The sequence below is a fragment of the Montipora foliosa genome, chromosome 5 (genome assembly GCF_036669935.1).
Source record: "Montipora foliosa isolate CH-2021 chromosome 5, ASM3666993v2, whole genome shotgun sequence".
NCBI lineage: Eukaryota > Metazoa > Cnidaria > Anthozoa > Scleractinia > Acroporidae > Montipora > Montipora foliosa.
Genome location: NC_090873.1, coordinates 20,693,878 through 20,711,187, shown reverse-complemented (window position 1 = coordinate 20,711,187; position 17,310 = coordinate 20,693,878). Strand labels below are relative to the sequence as shown.

At 39.4% G+C, this 17,310-nt stretch overlaps 1 protein-coding gene across 1 annotated transcript in view; it reads right to left on the bottom strand.

Moving 5' to 3' along the window:
- Positions 1-15,518: 15,518 nt before the first annotated feature.
- The window catches only part of LOC138002374 (probable ATP-dependent DNA helicase RecS), a 4,048-nt gene continuing 2,256 nt past the window's right edge, over positions 15,519-17,310 (bottom strand). The window contains exon 3 of the mRNA XM_068848428.1: positions 15,519-16,726. Within this exon, the coding sequence (XP_068704529.1) occupies positions 15,519-16,726 (1,208 nt within the window). The remainder of the gene's footprint in view (positions 16,727-17,310) is intronic.

Below are 17,310 nucleotides of genomic sequence, written 5' to 3'. Positions count from 1 at the left end.
ATAGTTTGAGCAATTCTTCTTTTACGTGGAGACTTAAAACTAGACTTCGAATCACGCTGCGGAGCCGTGGCTAAGTATTCTTTTACCTCATCAGGCCCTAATTTGTGCACGTTTCTTAGGTGAGGAGAAAGCCTTTTGATAAGAGATGTACATCCTTCAACAGGACAAAAGCGAGGGCGATGGTAGTCTTTCTTGTTTTTCTCTCGACTTTTTTTATCTGGATCCTCTGTGTTTACTGTAGCTCTGCTTTTTGGTCCCTTAACTCGATTTGAAAAAGAGTACGCCTTCCTCATGCTGTAACGTTCAAAAGCTGTCCTTACATTCTCCTTTTACCATCCATGCACTTTATGTAGGTGACGAGGAATGTGTATGACCTTGGCTTTACATGAGGATATTGGGCAGTCTGCTTTCACGACATCTGCCGGATAACTTCCTCTTCCTGTTTTTTCCGGCTTTATAAGTGGACTCCTAAAACATAAAACCAGAACAGAAAGTTCAGATTTTAAGATATACTGAATAACCCATGACCTTTCTCTGTTGTACCAAATATCTCCTCCAGATGTTTACTCTCATAACCAAGCTGTGTATTCCAAAACCCTATTTTGAGACAGAGAATGATACTCTTTGCAGAGGATCGATCCTCTGAAACAAAGTAAGAAAATCGACTTAAAGGCTTAAAACTGAACAGATGGCAAATGCCAGTAAACATTTTTTGTTCATAACATGATAAGACCGGTGGTAGAATGTACAATCTTCTTCCAGGTGTGCATGAAATTTTCAGAAGGAAAAAGTAAGTAAGAGTGTACCTCTGGTGGTATTGCTTCAGTTTCATCCATCAACTGATCTCCACTCTCTTCTGAAGAAGTGTTGGAGTTATCACTTTCATCTGAAGTGTGGTAGCTATTGTCGTGATCATCATCTGATGCATCCTCACTGCTTTCAACCTAAATGTAGTTCAAAATAAAATTTAAATGCTTTAGCCCTGCTTGTATCTTGTCCTTTGCAGACGGTATGTAAATGACAGTCATACACCTTGTTTCAAGGGTAAGTCACACTTGCACAACAGGCCCGCATGGCCGGGTCTCATCCCGGTTTAATAAATGTCAAAGTCAGCCTAAATACATGTATGTACACTGCAGCTCAGAGATAAGTGAACCACAAACTGCCTGCAAAATCTGCGTGTTTTATTAGTATGTATGAGTTTGCTTATTGTCCACTTATCATTTGTAATTTACTGTTAATTTTTGTGCCCTTTTTGAGTCAACGGGTCGCAAAGGATAAAACAGGAAATAGGCAACAGAAGCTGTAGACAAGTGAACAGATATCACCAGCAACAGCGTGCAAGGAAAACTGTACTAAGTCCTTGCTAATCCGTAGTGAATACAATCAAGGAGATGTTTGCAAAACCTTAATTACTTTAAAGTATCTAGTGAATATTTCAATTTCAAAACCACCTCAGAAAGAAAGGGGTTTATTTTTCCCTTGGTAAAAGTAAAAGTAAAGGAAAATTGTATTTGCTTGGCAACCTTGTCAAATCAATCACCAGGATTATTGATTACATATAGCTTATTTCATTCCAGTGTGGAGCATCACACAGCCTGTACAGTTCAGACTAACAAAGTCCTTTTGAAGGCAATTTCTCTTACCAGCAGGCCTGACTCTGCATTATGGATCTCTTGAACAAACGTCTGGGTCTAAAACAGGAAAATGAATGGAACAGGTAGCTTTTTCAAGCACTTTTTAATGAAGACAGTATTACTTACATTTAGCCTTTCCATTTTTTCATAAAACTACTCCAAGGACATTATAGAGGATTTCCCTGAATAACAACAACAACACCAAAATTAGTATCTAGTGACTAAAAAAAAAACCAGTGGAAACCTGTTATAACTGACCTGCCAAACATATGGACTGAGTTGCTCACATACACAGACGTTATTCCATGTATGGTTATTATCAACAGCATCATCATAATAGAATTACAGTCTTTTAAAAGTATTATGATCGGTATGGCAGATGGCAATGGCGAGTTCATTTTACAAGTTCACATTTTCGCCTTTCAGAGTACTAGTATCTAATACTCTTTAGCAAACGATAAAATTGCCAGCTGCCAGGAAGAATGCCTCATAGCACACCCTAAAAGGGAACGTGGTTACAACAAATGTCAAACTATGCTCTCTACATCAAGTTTTATTATAAGTGTTCATTTCTCTGTAAACATAATCATTGTAACTTAAATGTGACACTTAGTTCTTTAGAAATCATAAACAAAGGAATACACAGTGAACGCTCGCAATCAAAGAGACGAAGAGCCAAACTTTTGCATGGAATATTAGAATGTATGACTGATGAATTCAGGTGCAATCAATTCCACAGCAACTACACTGAAGTTCTGAAACTACCTAATCAACAATGCTGTACTGAGATGTCAGTAAAACAAACGCTAGGAAGACGTTTGGTATAGTACATTTTAGACTGTTCACAGTCCCCTATTTTTCCGTTTGATCGTCGGTTCGCCATCTTTGTTTTTAAAAGCGAGCGCGAACTGGGGAGAGCGATATAACTATCGAGTGGGTGGGGGGAGTGGAGGGGTTTCGGCGGGAAAAATAGGGAGACTGTCCGATCTTTACTGCGACTGGTGTTCAGAGGGGCGTGGCTCAATTAATTTAAAGTCTCCGCCTCCTTGAAATAAACATCACAGGAGGGAAACCCCGCGTAAAAGAACTGCGAATGGCGCTAAAAACGCAGTACATTATCCGATAAACGAACTCGAAATAGTGGGTTCTTTCAATGGCAACGGCAGCTACACCGACAAAAGCAGCCAATCCTCCAGCGGAAAGGTCGGTTATTTCTGATACTTGTAGGTTGTGTTGCGTGAACTTCAAGATTTTACTTGGCAACTTCAAAGGAAAGAAAAGCAGGTACATTTCCACGGAAAATTTGTTCAAGATTCCACAGCGATCTGGAGTGCCAAAAATTCCCCTAGCTGATCTGCTAAAGACACATGTTGGTGTAGCAATAGAATCTGACGAAAAGAAATCTAAGCGTGTTTGTGCAAAGTGTGCATTAAAAATTCGAAATGCGTGCCTGTTGTGCAAGTTTATCAAGAGCGCTCTTGCCAGTGAAAGTGAAATTTCAGAAGAAAGTGACGGGCAGTATCGTTTCAAGAGAGTTAACGTTGTTTCACCTGCACAAAATTTGAAAAAGAGTCGGCCCTACACATCCCCAGCATCAAAACAGCAACCATGTAATGTTCGCACATCTACAGAGGGTCAAACTCCATCAGAGAGGCAGCGACCGGCGAAGCGCCCGCTTTTATTTGATGAAACAGATGCAGCCCTTGTCAGCACGACAATATGCGGAAGCGAGTTTACACCCGACGTTAGTTGTTGTCACTCCGCCACTACTTTTCCTCTAGATGTTTTAGCGGACGACCCAGTGGAAACGCAGCAAAGCAGACCGAAAGTTCTTACAGTGGATGTCACCCTTGATTATCCGTCTGGACAACGCCATAAAAAAGTACCCAGCAGCGTTACGGGTATAGTGAAAAACTTGGCGATGGGGAAGTTCCGAGCAGGAGTGCATCTCATGTTTAAATTCAAGGAGTTGCAGCCTTTTATTCTAGATGCGTTCAGGTCTTCTGTCTCGAATGAACTGAAAGAGTATTGTCGTGCAGATAATTCTCTGCTAAAGCACACATCACCCGCAGAATTGGCAGCATTTTCCAACAAATTAGTGTGCCACGAAATCTCAGTTATGTGTACTATGTTTGATTCAGCGATTCGTGCAGCAGCGGGGTGTCACAGGTCCAAAACCAAATCTGATAAGGCTGTAAATGTTCTGGCTCTTTGCTCTGCAGCTTTGGCCAAATTTAGAAATTCAAGAATGTCTGCATTAGCCTACAGAATTTCTGTAATTCTTTTGCATAGTGGAGCCAAGAGTCAAGACTTTACACGCCTTAATCATCTTGGGATCTGCATGTCACATGATGCAACCATTGGAAAACAGAAGGAAATGTCAAGAGAACATGATTCTCTAATATTATCCTGGAAAAGTGACATCCAAGAAGCCAAGAATTGTGAACTTCTTCTCAGAGAGGTCAAAGACAAGCAGGTGCCATCACCAGCAGAATCCCGTGATGAAAGGGACATGGATATTGATGTCTACAACCTTGGACAATCTGCCTTAGAGGGTTACACCCACTTCTCCATGTCATCCCTTGAAAAGTGTGTAAAAGAGATTGAGACGCCACTTCCCACTCCTGCTGTATTGGATGATGCAATCAAGTCAGCTTCAGAAAAGTTAAAGTCCATTCCAAGATATAGGTAAGTATTTTAATGAAAACATGAGATGAAAGAATAATAATAATTTGGTAATTTGGTGGTGGGGACCAAGTTATTACAGTAAGAGTTTACCTTTGTGATTTAGTAAAGTATATCAAAATTTCATAATCCAAAGAGAAAAAATTCAGCTAGGTTGCAAGTGTTTTACTTTACTTAATTTACAGTTGACCTATAGGATAGCTTTCATGTTTGCTGTAGATTCCTTCACACTTATCATCTATGAGCTCAATTTCAATAAAATTGTTATTATTGCTTTTATTTACTGTGATAGTAAAAGTAAATGCTAATGATTTGTTTATAGTGGAAGTGCACTTAGATATCAAGCTAGTTCAAAGGCACTCCACTTTTAACCATCTGAAAGAAACTATAATTCAAACTTAACAGAAACATGATTAACAACCCCAACTGGCAGGAGGAAAACAGTTGGCTATCATGACAAAGCATGGTAGACTTGAATCCAGGACAACTGGAAACAAATCCAAGCAAAGCTTAGAACAGGAATTGAACCTGGCAACCGCATGCAAACCCAATGCCCTAACCACTGAACCACACTGCCTCAATATCTTACTATTTTTGGACACTATACTGAAAATAAGATCTGTAAATAAAAGCAGTGGTTGTAATGATGATTTTCTCATTTGTAGAATTGTTGCGGACAATTTTGACCTGTCTATCAAGTCCAGAATACAAACCAAGACAAAGACTAATCAATCTGTGCACTGGACCCATCAATACGCAATCAAGGATAGGGTTACCTGTGGTCCTTCCCTCAATGATTGTCCTCAAATACCACCTAATGAACTACCCATCCAACTACTCCTTCCAGGAAAAACTACATATAACTCCTTCAAGAGGGACTGCATTGTGTTGGTCAGCCGGATTGTTACAACATATTTGTCACCATTCAAGCAATTTGAGGACATGGTTGTGAACCACATCCCTCATATGTTCACCAAAGAGATGAAAGAACAGTCTGAAAGGGTATGTGCTGCAAATTACCGTACCTTTCATAAATATGCAGTCTCTGAAGTTCAAATTTGAGACATCAGGGGTTTTTTTGGCTTCCTCCAAACATGTAGTGTCTTGTGATTGGTGGATTTCGATCCATATTGTCGGTTTCCTTTTTAACAACCCTACATCCACTCAAAAACTCTTTGACCCATTGACTCCTGGGAGTGAGACTTAGTGGATTTTACTCAAATTGTCTGGCGCCAGACAATTTTACTATTGAATGGGTTGATGGCCTGTCAACTATTGCAGCAGAATTTGATTGATGGAAGGAAAAACCAAAAACCATCGATTGAAATTTGAACATCAGAGTCTGCTTGTTTATGAAAGGCACAGTACATGTAGGTGGAATGATAGGTAGTCATGCATGTTCAAAATTTCCTCATCCCAAACTGTGATAAGTTTGGTGATCTTGCATCCACAGTGAATTCAATGAATACAGTCTCACAGTAATGGCTGACTATGGAAAATACACAGCATGGACATTTACATTTTTGCTCTCCTGTATTCAAACTGCAGTGTTGTCTTGGGTTGACCCCCCTGAACTCCAACATATCAGGGGAGATGACACAACTCATGATGCACAATCAGGAGAAGTATGTGCCAACTGTTGAACTTGAAAGTGGGAGTGAGGCTCATGTGGAACAAATTTGTTTTGATGGTGATGCTCTAACAGAGGAAAGAGGACGAAATGTGCAGTGGACTTTCAAAGACGGTGACAACAAGCTACAATGCAGGTCAAAAGTAGTTGGGACACCTGTCCAATAATCATGTATTCCAAGTAAAGTTGGCTTTTTGGGGTCACAATTGGAGCGTACCACCCCCCTCCCCCCCAAACAATGTTGGAAGATGCAGATAAACAGTATTTTTGTTGAAATCTGTGTTGTAGTGTCAAATCTCAACATTGCTTGGGGGGGAGGGGGTGGGGGGAGATTATTTCAGTAGTATCTTGCTAAGTGTCCCAACACTTTTGACCTGCATTGTCTGAAAACGACTAGTTGGGAAAAAGTGCTGTTAACGTGGTCAAGGGATACCAAGTTTCTGGCATAACTATAATACGGAATTTGCGACGGTAATAAACGATGTTTGGCGTGACCAAACGAGTGTACGAATGCGCGCGGACGGCGTTCTAGTGAAATTTTGACTAGTGTGACGTTATGTATATGCATTCGAAATGACTTAAAACTGCGCTGTTTATTGGAAAACGTTTGGAGTGTTAGTTCTGTCAATGTTTTAGCGTGAAAAGAAGTGGAATATGGTTTTCACAAAACAAATACTAGCATCGAAGAGAGCATTAGCGTGGTATTTAAACAAATACAGTCACTATTCGTATCGACAAATCGCACAAGATTGTGGAATTTCAAAATCGAGTGTACAGAGAATATGCAGTGGAGAACTTCCCAGAACTGTTAAAGAGTCTTCAACTTCCACGAGAACCGGGAGACCAAGACAACTAAGGCAACGGGATCTGAGATTACTGCTCCGTACAATGAAACAATTACGGAAAAGGAATGTCTACGTGACAGTCAAGGGGTTAGTGGAGGAGAGTGGCCTTAATTTTGATAGAGCGAGTAGAAGAACATATTCTCGATATTTAAATGAGCTCGGGTACTCATACTTTTTAGCTAGGAGAAAGGGGATTCTGCTTGAAAACGATAAAAAGTTGCGCGTGAAATTTGCTCGTAAAATGAAGCGGGAGGTGGCAAGAAATTCTGAATTCTGGACTAACGAAGTTTCGTTTTATTTGGATGGTGTATCTTTCGTGCATAAGTATAATCCACAGAGCGGTGCAGCCTCGAACAGATCAACGGTATGGCGTAGGAAAGACGAAGGCCTTGAGGTAACCGCGAAGGGTTCGAAAGAGTTGGCCGGAGGGAGAAGATTGCATGTTGTGGTGGCGATAGCATACGGGAAAGGAGTTATTCTAAAAGTGCCATACGAAAAAATGACCGGTGATTTTTTTCGAAACTTCATAAGGGAACATTTCAACATTACGTTTGCGCAAGCTGGTCCCAAAACAGATGGAAGACGTTTATTTGTTATGGATAACGACCCGTCGCAAACAAGCAGGTTAGCTAGGGATGCGTTAGAAGAGATAGAGGCTGAATTTCATGAAATCCCTCCGCGTTCACCGGACCTAAATCCTATCGAGAACATATTTCATCTTGTAAAGAGATATTTAGAATCCGAAGCAATATCTACAAATATCACAAGGGAGTCGTTTGAGGAATTTCAAGCTAGAGTTTTAAGAGCTTTTGATTGTATTTGTACTGAAACTATAGATAACACAATTGCCAATTTGAACAAAAGGATAGAAGCTATCCTTGCCTCTAAAGGCGGTAGAACCAAATATTAATCACGCAATGCGGAACTGTGAAAACTGAACATGCTTTATTATTTACACTTCAGTATATTCTGTGAATTTCTAAAGCGTGTAAAGTGTAACTTCATTTTCATGCTATCTGAGGAAAATGCTTGTGTAAATTGTAATTGTCACTTTGTAAAACTCGTGACAACGAGAAGTTTATCACATGCGTGACATTTGCATTTTGTTGACGTAAAGAACTGAACATTACTCACTACAATACTCACTTTAAATAGTGGAGATTTATGCAAATTGAAAACGTATTTGACATTAAATGAACACAAATTTAGAAAGTATGTATGTTTTCTTTAGTTTGAAGAAACTATTTCTTTCATTATATGAGTTATTGCGCATTTTCAACTCAGTACTCAGTAAAAGCACAAGAAAAGAAAGCTATTAATTAGCTCTTTATATAAAACATTCAATTTACTGAGTAATGTTGTAAACTCTATTCAGACACGTTCCTTTGGAGCGCATTATACAACAATTGTTTTTATATACTCAACAAGAGTAGCCGGCCATAGTTTATTTTTAAACACTGTTCTTCATTGATGCGAAATGAATGCAAACGTTACTGAGTATTGTCGCGAGCATCATGTCGCCGTCAGTCAGCAATGTAAACATTGCTAGAATTCTCTAGAATGAATCGTGCAAAACAATGTCCACAGGGCGCGATTTCTCGCTGTTCACTCTGTGAAATGGGCTTCCAGAACCGGAAAAAAGACCATCTAATGTCCATCATCTTTGTGTTTGTCTGATCTATTGCACCGGCTCTAATGAAAACAATCGGGGCATCCGATGTAGCAAAAAAAGGCGTGTCGCGCGTTAGTTCAATATCTCTTAAACAAAAGTTCTTTGGTGCGGGTAAATGGATTGTATCGCCCTCTAGCGCCTGGAGAAGATCAGCCCACGCGATTATTGTTGGATTCCACCGAAAGTCATTCAAAAGAATGACTTCTGCTTGTTCCGCGCCAACCCATGCGAAGGAGCCCGTTGCTGGATTACAGAACGTGTTATAAATTATTTTCAATGGCGATAACATAAAAGTCTTTCCAGAATTGGCAGTTCCATACAAATAAATATTCCGGAATTTTCCTCGACCTTTAGACAGGGCTGTATAAATCGCATTGCAGAAAACCGAGGGGATTATTCCTTGGTTGTCGAGAACCTCATTTGCCGCCACAAACCACCTTCCTTCGCAACCGTCCACGCATGGCGCATCTTTAGATTCTTGTAAGAGCTGTATTCGCGATTTCTTCAGGCGAAGACACTGCTCTTCAGCGTGAGAAAATTCTTTCGCTAATGATAATGCTTCATCCACCGCTTTATTCCCGCGGTTTGCTATAAACTCGGCCAGACAGCGTTTTCCTTCTCGTTCTTGAACCATCGCCAAACATACAAGCTCCAGCCTTGTGGATATTGACTTCTGTTGAATTGGTTTACAAACGTCAAAAACACTTAGCCGTGGATCTTTGATCTTTCTTTGCTTCGATACCCCGCCTAGTTTGCGTATTCTTTTGTTAGAAGCGATTGCATTTTCCGTTCGAGGACAAGTAGTTAAGTCTGGATGACCCACAGAATGAACCGCTTCGAGGTCTGATTTCGTGACATACTTGTAGGCGCTGTAATATGTATTGTGGCGGTCACTGAAATGAACTTCGATGTGGAATTTTCGGCTCAAGTATCTCTTTACTTGTAGCCATCTACCTCTCTTCTTCAGTTTTACCGCCATGTGAAAATGGTACTTGTTGAGATCGCCATCGGCATCGGTAGTGGCATGACCCTCCATGCTTACCACCCAGTGAGAGATTTCAATGTTAAAGCTATTCCATGCCTCTATTATCGCTTCGCCAAACGTCTCTCTACGGAACTTTTCAGTGTCTGCGCGACTGTACGTTATAATGTAAACAACTCTCTGGCTTTCTGAAGCCTCCATTTTCTCATTGAGGACAACACTCTAAAGAGCTTTCAGAGCCGCGCGCTCACAGTATAACACGATTTCTATGTAAACAACAGACCTTGTGGGCAGCGGATGGCATATCCGATTTAATAAACAAAACACCACGTTTTGAACTCTTTGAAAGTGAAATAAAGCTCATCGTTTCTTAAGCGTTACAACAGTGTGAACATGCAAGTTGTTATTTTTTACCCCGACTCACTGATCTGCATGGTATTCATTTGTCTATCTTTTTCCTGATATACACCTGTTGCGCCTTTCCCTTATCCATACTCTAATATGACAATACGAAAAGTGCGGCAATTGAAATTCCTTGTATATTGTTCACAAATATGTTCTTCTTGCTTACCAAACAAGAGTTCTCATAAGAAGCCCCGCTTTTCATCGACCAATAGGCCACAAACCTGATCTCTTTCAAATACTCACTTTCAGACAATGCAGGTCAAAAGTAGTTGGGACACCTGTCCAATAATCATGTATTCCAAGTAAAGTTGGCTTTTTGGGGTCACAATTGGAGCGTACCACCCCCCTCCCCCCAAACAATGTTGGAAGATGCAGATAAACAGTATTTTTGTTGAAATCTGTGTTGTAGTGTCAAATCTCAACATTGCTTGGGGGGGAGGGGGTGGGGGGAGATTATTTCAGTAGTATCTCGCTAAGTGTCCTAACACTTTTGACCTGCATTGTAGATCGCTTAGAGGGGCTGAATCCCGTTCATACAGATTGGCATGCAAAACTGAAACTGTATGATGTAAGTTATTATGAGCAAAAGCATTGTATCATTATATTTATGAACTGAGGGCAAGCTAAGAGTTTGTGGATGTCATGCAGCAGTGCTGCAATTATTTTAAACTATTCAGTGTTTGTGTTCACCAATGTTATTTCTGTTAGTACAAGACATTTTAATGAAGAAAATCTTCAGCATAGTTTATGTAAATCAAAAGAAGTTACTGTCAGATGCACAGCCAATTAAAAAAAATCTTCAATTTTATGTGTCTACCATGAAATTATTATAATGAAGTAATTTAGCAGAAAGTGATAACCCAAGTAGACAACCACATAATATGCATCTTGCAACATTGCCACTGTTAGCAGGAAATGGACCCGGCATTAGGTGGTTGTACGTGTGATTTCAGTTGGGTATGGGGGTATTTGAGCATTTTCCCTTTAAAAAGCCTGCTTAAGTGAAGGTGTGTTATACTTCGAATAGTGGCAAGGTGCAAGTTAACAGTTGATCAGTGCCAGGCCATATTTCTCATTAATAGGTCTATTTTCCAAGCACTCATAATTTTTTTGTTGTTGTTCACTTAAGAATAACATTGCAAAGAAGATTGTGTTGTAACATCATGCCTTCATTCTATATAGCTGGATTTCAAGTTGTTTTTCAAGAAAGAGTCATCAGGAGATGTTGGTAGTACATGTGCATCCATGAATAGATGTGGAAAGACCAATGCCAAGGTGGGACCTATGGCTGACTACAATGCGTACAAGGATTTCCATGATAGGGAGTTTCAAGCACATGTTACAGCTTCCTTCATGACCTATGCCGGCATGGAAACCATGGAAGGTACATTAATAACACTTTGTTAATAGTATGTGAACACTGTGTTATTAAAGAGTAACTGGATTATTTATACAAGTGTCAATTCCTTACCTAAACAGATGACCCAAAAATGCTGCCTTTGCCAAATGACTGTCAGTCTCAAGAGCAAAAGAAAAGTTGGTTTCAAGAAACTTTGTCAAGTTACCTCGACCATTTTGTGTTTGGGTCGTCTGAAGTGTCCTATATTGTACAGCAAGTGGAAAAACTGGAGCAAAATGCAGCAGGTGGATATCCATGTAGAGCAGCAGAATGTAACAAGACATACCAATTTCACTCTGAAAGCGTGAGGTTAGCATAATTTTCTTAGAGCTTTATATTAAAAACCAGTCCATGAGTCAAAACAATCCATAAGGGAGGTTGTTGTTGGCGTGAATTTGCTATACTTTTAATTAATAGCACTCCGTGCAAACTTTCCAGATAAGTTCAAGTGACAGTCTCAGGGATAGAATTTCTTTATTCTTTTCTTTCTTGTCATGAGGAAATGGTAATGCTTGAATGAAATAATTCCCCAGAGCACAGTCTGTTATGGAAAATCAACCAAGGATATAAACATGTGGATCATAAGTGGTAATGATATTGATGTGGTGTAATTATTACATTCCATTACATTATATTCCTTTCTTGACTAGGCACGAGATTGCTAAACATCCAGAACTTTCTGTTCCAGATACTGGACCATCTGATGAAATGGACAGTGAAGGATATTACAAGTGTAGAGCTTCATGTGGCCTTGTTTACCAGACAAAGGCAACACGAAACTAGTGGGTTAAACTTACATGGATTTATTACCAGTATTTTACTGAAAGTGCTACTATGATGAAATTTTTGTACCTTGAATTTTTAGGTTTATCAAATAGAATTGCAAGAAAGAGTAAAAACGCTGTTTACCGTTTGGAAATATCTGCATTGGTTCCGGAGATATTTAAGTTTGAAAAATGTGTAAAATATGCAAATGAGATTGGTGATGATGTCATCCACTCAACCCAATATAAAATCAAGTATATAAATAAAGCTATCTCGGTCAATTTGCAGCAGAGACTATTGAAACTTGGTAGGCTAATAGTTATACAGGCAACACACCTTCGGCTGTAAAGAAATTGGTTCTCATGGCAACTCATTCTTTTCCATTTCCCTCCAAACTGATTCAATATTTTTGGTGATTGTAAGCTAGAGAAACATTTAGCAAGGCAACAAACTCGACCTAAACTATTTATATGCTTGCAGGATCATGCAGATGAGGCATCATTGGCAAATATCAAAATAGAATGCCAAAGGTGGCCAGCATTGATATCAGGGAGGTCTGGAACCCAGTATGTTGTCATGGTAACAAAATATTGTGGAGCACATCTTCTAGAATCTTACTGCAAAGCATCAAGCATTTCTGATACAAATTGGCTGGGATATCTTTCTCCATCATATTTGATCATGATTTGGTTGAGCCTATGATGTCATCACCTAATTTGCATATTTTGAAAACTTGGATAAGAGATATTTGAATTATCAAAATGGTAAACAGCATTCTCCTTCTCGTACAGACTACATGTTTATGTCTTTAAATGGCTTAGATAGGAAAGATGCGAATTTCATCATAGTAGCACTTGAAATACAAAACTACCTGTGGAACTCTTAAGATACCACATCTGGGTACTGAGTATTGTATTTTTCATATCTTCTAAGATATTGATGACGTCAATCTTTCTCGCACAGTGAAGATATAAATAATTAATTTTATTTTCGTTGTATTTAAGACTATGTTCAGTTCAACTCACTTGCTACTCTCGTTTGTGAAATGTTGCTTTTGCCTCTCACGTTTGCAACACTGATCCTCTATGTAATACTATTTTACTACAAAAGGAAAGAACCAGAAGGGGTGTTTTTGGTCATAACAATCAAAGCACTAAGCCCAACCCTTAATTCAGTGAGAAATTTTTCAAGCATTTCTTTTAATATTTCCTCACTTAAGTGTAAGTCGAAATTGAAATTAACATCTTTAATAATATTGCTTACATTTCTGGGCTATTTATAGCCCTATCATGAACATGGTATGGCAAGTACAAAACACAGGTCTCAGGTCATTGTAAACAACCATTAAAGCTATTGTTTGGCCTAATTAGGCCTAACAAAAGTCTTCGGTCCTAATGTTAGCATGTGTAAATGGTTAGTGTTGTTTCTGCATAGGTATTAAACAATGACCTGTGTTTTGGACCTGCCCAGCATGGTTCATCGTTGTACTGCCGACCATTACATCCCAAACTTAGCTTTAGACTGAGCTATGTGTTGACATTTCTCAAACTATATAACTGTGTTGTTCCATTTTATTTTGTAAGGCTATTTCTTTTTTTTTTCATTTCGTTTTCAGTCATGAAAAGAAAAAGCACCCCAACATTGAGATTCATAATGATCAATACCAAGGGGCGAACACAAGTTCTGAAGAACCAAAAGATCATATTTTCAACTACCACAAGGCAAAACTTTGCCATGGCCTAGTGATAGCTAGTTTTAATGATGCAATAAGAGAAGGTGATGGAGAAAGAGTAATTTTGCTGTACAAAATTATGCTCATAATATACAAAAGTCATGGTTGTGTGAAATATGCATATACCTCATTACTACTTCTAGTGAAAGTGCACTCATTATTAACCGAATCACAAGCCTTTAGGCTCAAGTGGAATAGGTTTTGCAATGCCACTGGGAGGAAAGCCAGGAATATTCCTCTAGACCTTGACAACAACTTTGTCAAGGCATTTTTAAAGGGCCTGGGATCTAACCTAAATGAGGCAAATGCTCAAAGGGTGGTAGCCTCTCTTAACTACATGATAATCATCATGCAAACAGTTGACAAAGACAGTAAGAGCCATGCAAGAACTGGTACAGTAAGAGGAGGAAAGGAGCCTGGGGAAACTGTGAGACAGATCACTGCTGACTTGATCAAAGAGAGTGTCTTCTTGAGGTGCCAACACAGGGATGGATACAAAGGCTTTGAATCTTTCAGTTCCAACTTGACTGAAAAACTTGATTACCGTAAATTTTTCCACTGGATAAAAGACCACCTCAAGATTTGGGGAAAAATGTATACATAGTTTTCAGTTTTCACATGGAGTACTCCCTAAAACTAGTACTGGTTACGTGTAGTTTGTGAAGTTGAACTTTCAAGGAAAGGCAATGCAAAGCAAAAAAATTATTTCAATCATCAAAAAACCTACCTCACGTCTTCCACGTCTGATGTCTAAGAAAGCAAGTTTACTATTCTGGCGGCGGTCGCTACGAGACCTGCACTTGTGGAAAGCTTGAACTCATTCAGGGTATGTACATTAAAGGGCATTTGACTATGAAAAATGTTTTTTCTTATTTTATTTTACTTCTAAACTATTTTTAGGGGTACTCCATAGGGGATTGCCATGGTTTGTCCTAAAAAAAGAATCAAGTAATGTGCAGGAAAACTCTAAGTGGCCTACTGGCCCAGCATTTCTCCTTCAAAAACTGTTGTGTATAAATTGTTTGTATACTGCAAATTCCAGGTTAAAAAAGGTTAGAACCACTGTATGATAACAATGCCAGCCTCAGCTAGGGAATTGGAAAACTTGTATTCTCAGACTCGCATTCTGGTCTTCGCTGTTAATACAAAACAGTACTTTCCAACTGTTTAAATCAGCAGTGGGACCTCCACAGAATGGTTATTACTCAGACTTTCACAACAGGGGCAAGTTTCAAATGCCAATGTATCGATAAATTGACATCACCACATAAAAGACAACGTTGAGATTGATCACCTGACCAAATTGTGAGATATGATTCTAAATCCACGAAATATGTCCAGATTTGACCCTAATTTGATGGACGCGGATTTCAATAAGCATCACGAAGTGTTCCTTTGCTCTTGTCGGCAACTTCAACCTCACTTCTGACTTGGAATACAGCCACTTTACGTCACAAAGTGTCCCCCAAATGCTGCTCTTTAGGTAAAGATTAACTACTGCATTTACCCAAAGCTGAAAATAATGCTGAGCTTTATGCTTTCCTTAGTCTTGAAAATAGGTAGCAAACGGGTTGACTTAAAGGGACACTTAGTGTTAGATGTCAAAATTAGGTGTGCATCTAATTAGGGTCAAACCTGGAAAAAGTGAAATCCATACAAACATCTCTAAATTGAAACCATGTTCTATACAATAGTTGATAACTTTGTCTCTGTTTGATGTTTAACTGTCAGACTTATTAAGCAAATGACCAATCAGTACTAGCTGCTTACAGGTTTTCTAATTCTTCCTCATTGATCCTGTCAGGGTCAGTGTCCGATCCTGATGAAACGGATTCTTCATCATCCTCTGGCAATAAAATGTTAATTTCCTCAGGCTCAATGGTTGCCATCATTTCATCAAAGCCCTCAATATCCTCAAATATTTCATGAAATGTTTGTAGCACTAATTTTGCATGGCCAATGTTGAATAATGGGAACCTTTTCAGCAAATCTGACAGGGAAAATACTGATGGTGCAAGAGCAACCAAATCATCCACAAGTGCACTTGTGAAGCCATGCACAGATGAAGAACTGAACAAAAACGAGGTGCTGCTGTCCAAGCTGTTCCTGACTTCACGCAAGGCCTCGTGCAGCACCTTTCTGTCATCATCAGACACAACCCGCTCACATGCCACTCTTGGCACAGTTTCTTTTCCCTTTGGGTTGTCAAATGGAAAAGAAGCCCTACCACATGCACTCCCATTACACATACATTTATTGTCACAGTTGCTACAGCAATCATGCAAGGGAAGAGTACAGGGAACTTCCTCAAAATCCTGAAACAGGGCCCTTCTAAGGCAAGTCTCACATCTTGCAAATTCCTTGATAGACTGTAGACAATGCGACAGCTGGTTTCCATGAAAGTATATAATATTGTGTGCATTGGTTCCATTTCTTCCGGCACGTCCAGCTTCTTGTATGTGGTCAACAACAGTTCTTGCTGGACCCATGTGAATAACATATTGCACATCTGGGAAGTTCACTCCCATGCTCAAAGCAGACGTGGCAACTACAACACGAACATGTCCCTCATTTTCTCTGAATGACTTTGACACTCTTACCTTGTATTTTGGCCAGGTTAGTGAATGAAAAATTCCAATTAGCCTGTTCTCAGGAATAGATGGCTTTCCAGGTACATATGCAGCATTTCTCAGCTCTGCTAACAGGAAACCAAAAACTTTAGCAACATCATGCATAGTACCACAAAAAATAATAGTCTTCGGAGTGCTGAGGTTTTGCTCCCTAATCAAGTCCACCATCCAACCAAGGTAACTCAGCTGGTCATCCTTTGCTGTTTTGATTGCTGCAAAACGTATGTTGGCTCTGTTAGGGCTGATATTTATTGTCACTGCATCTGTTCCCATTGCAAGTTGTTGTCGTATGCTGGATCTCATTTTTGTTGTTGCTGTTCCAGTAATTGCCAGCAAGGGAACACCTGCATAGCAAATTATTCATTAACAATACATGTTTGTCAAACTCTAGCTATTTTAGCAGTCAAGTCATCTTTTAGCCCCTTAACTCCTAGTGGCCACTCTCTCTAACGCCAGACTATTTTACTCATCAATGGGTGCCCCTTTGGGTCTTAAAGGGTTAACAACACTTAGGTTTTCTCAAAAACTGTCCTTCCACTAAGTTGTTTGTTTCGAGTCAGCAAAAGTGAAGGAATTGGGATTCTGGAATCCTGCAAATGTGAGGATTTGGAATCTGGAATCCATTGTACATGTATGGACTCCAGAATCCATGGTGCTTATCCTGCATAAAAGAGGGTCGGTCCCATCGGTAACAGAATACTTTAGATTGGCATTCCTTGACCCAAAGTGTTTTACCGAACAAGTACACAGTCTACTGGCCCCTCAGAGTTATAAAGATTAATTTTGTGCTCAAAATGTAATAACTTTTCAAAGACCATTGCCTGTTTTATAATTTCTAGCAAACAACTTACTACTGATGTTGTGTCAGTTGCAGTACACAAAGTATTCAATCAATGTTTCCAAGTTTATTAGTTTCTTTGACCTGTGT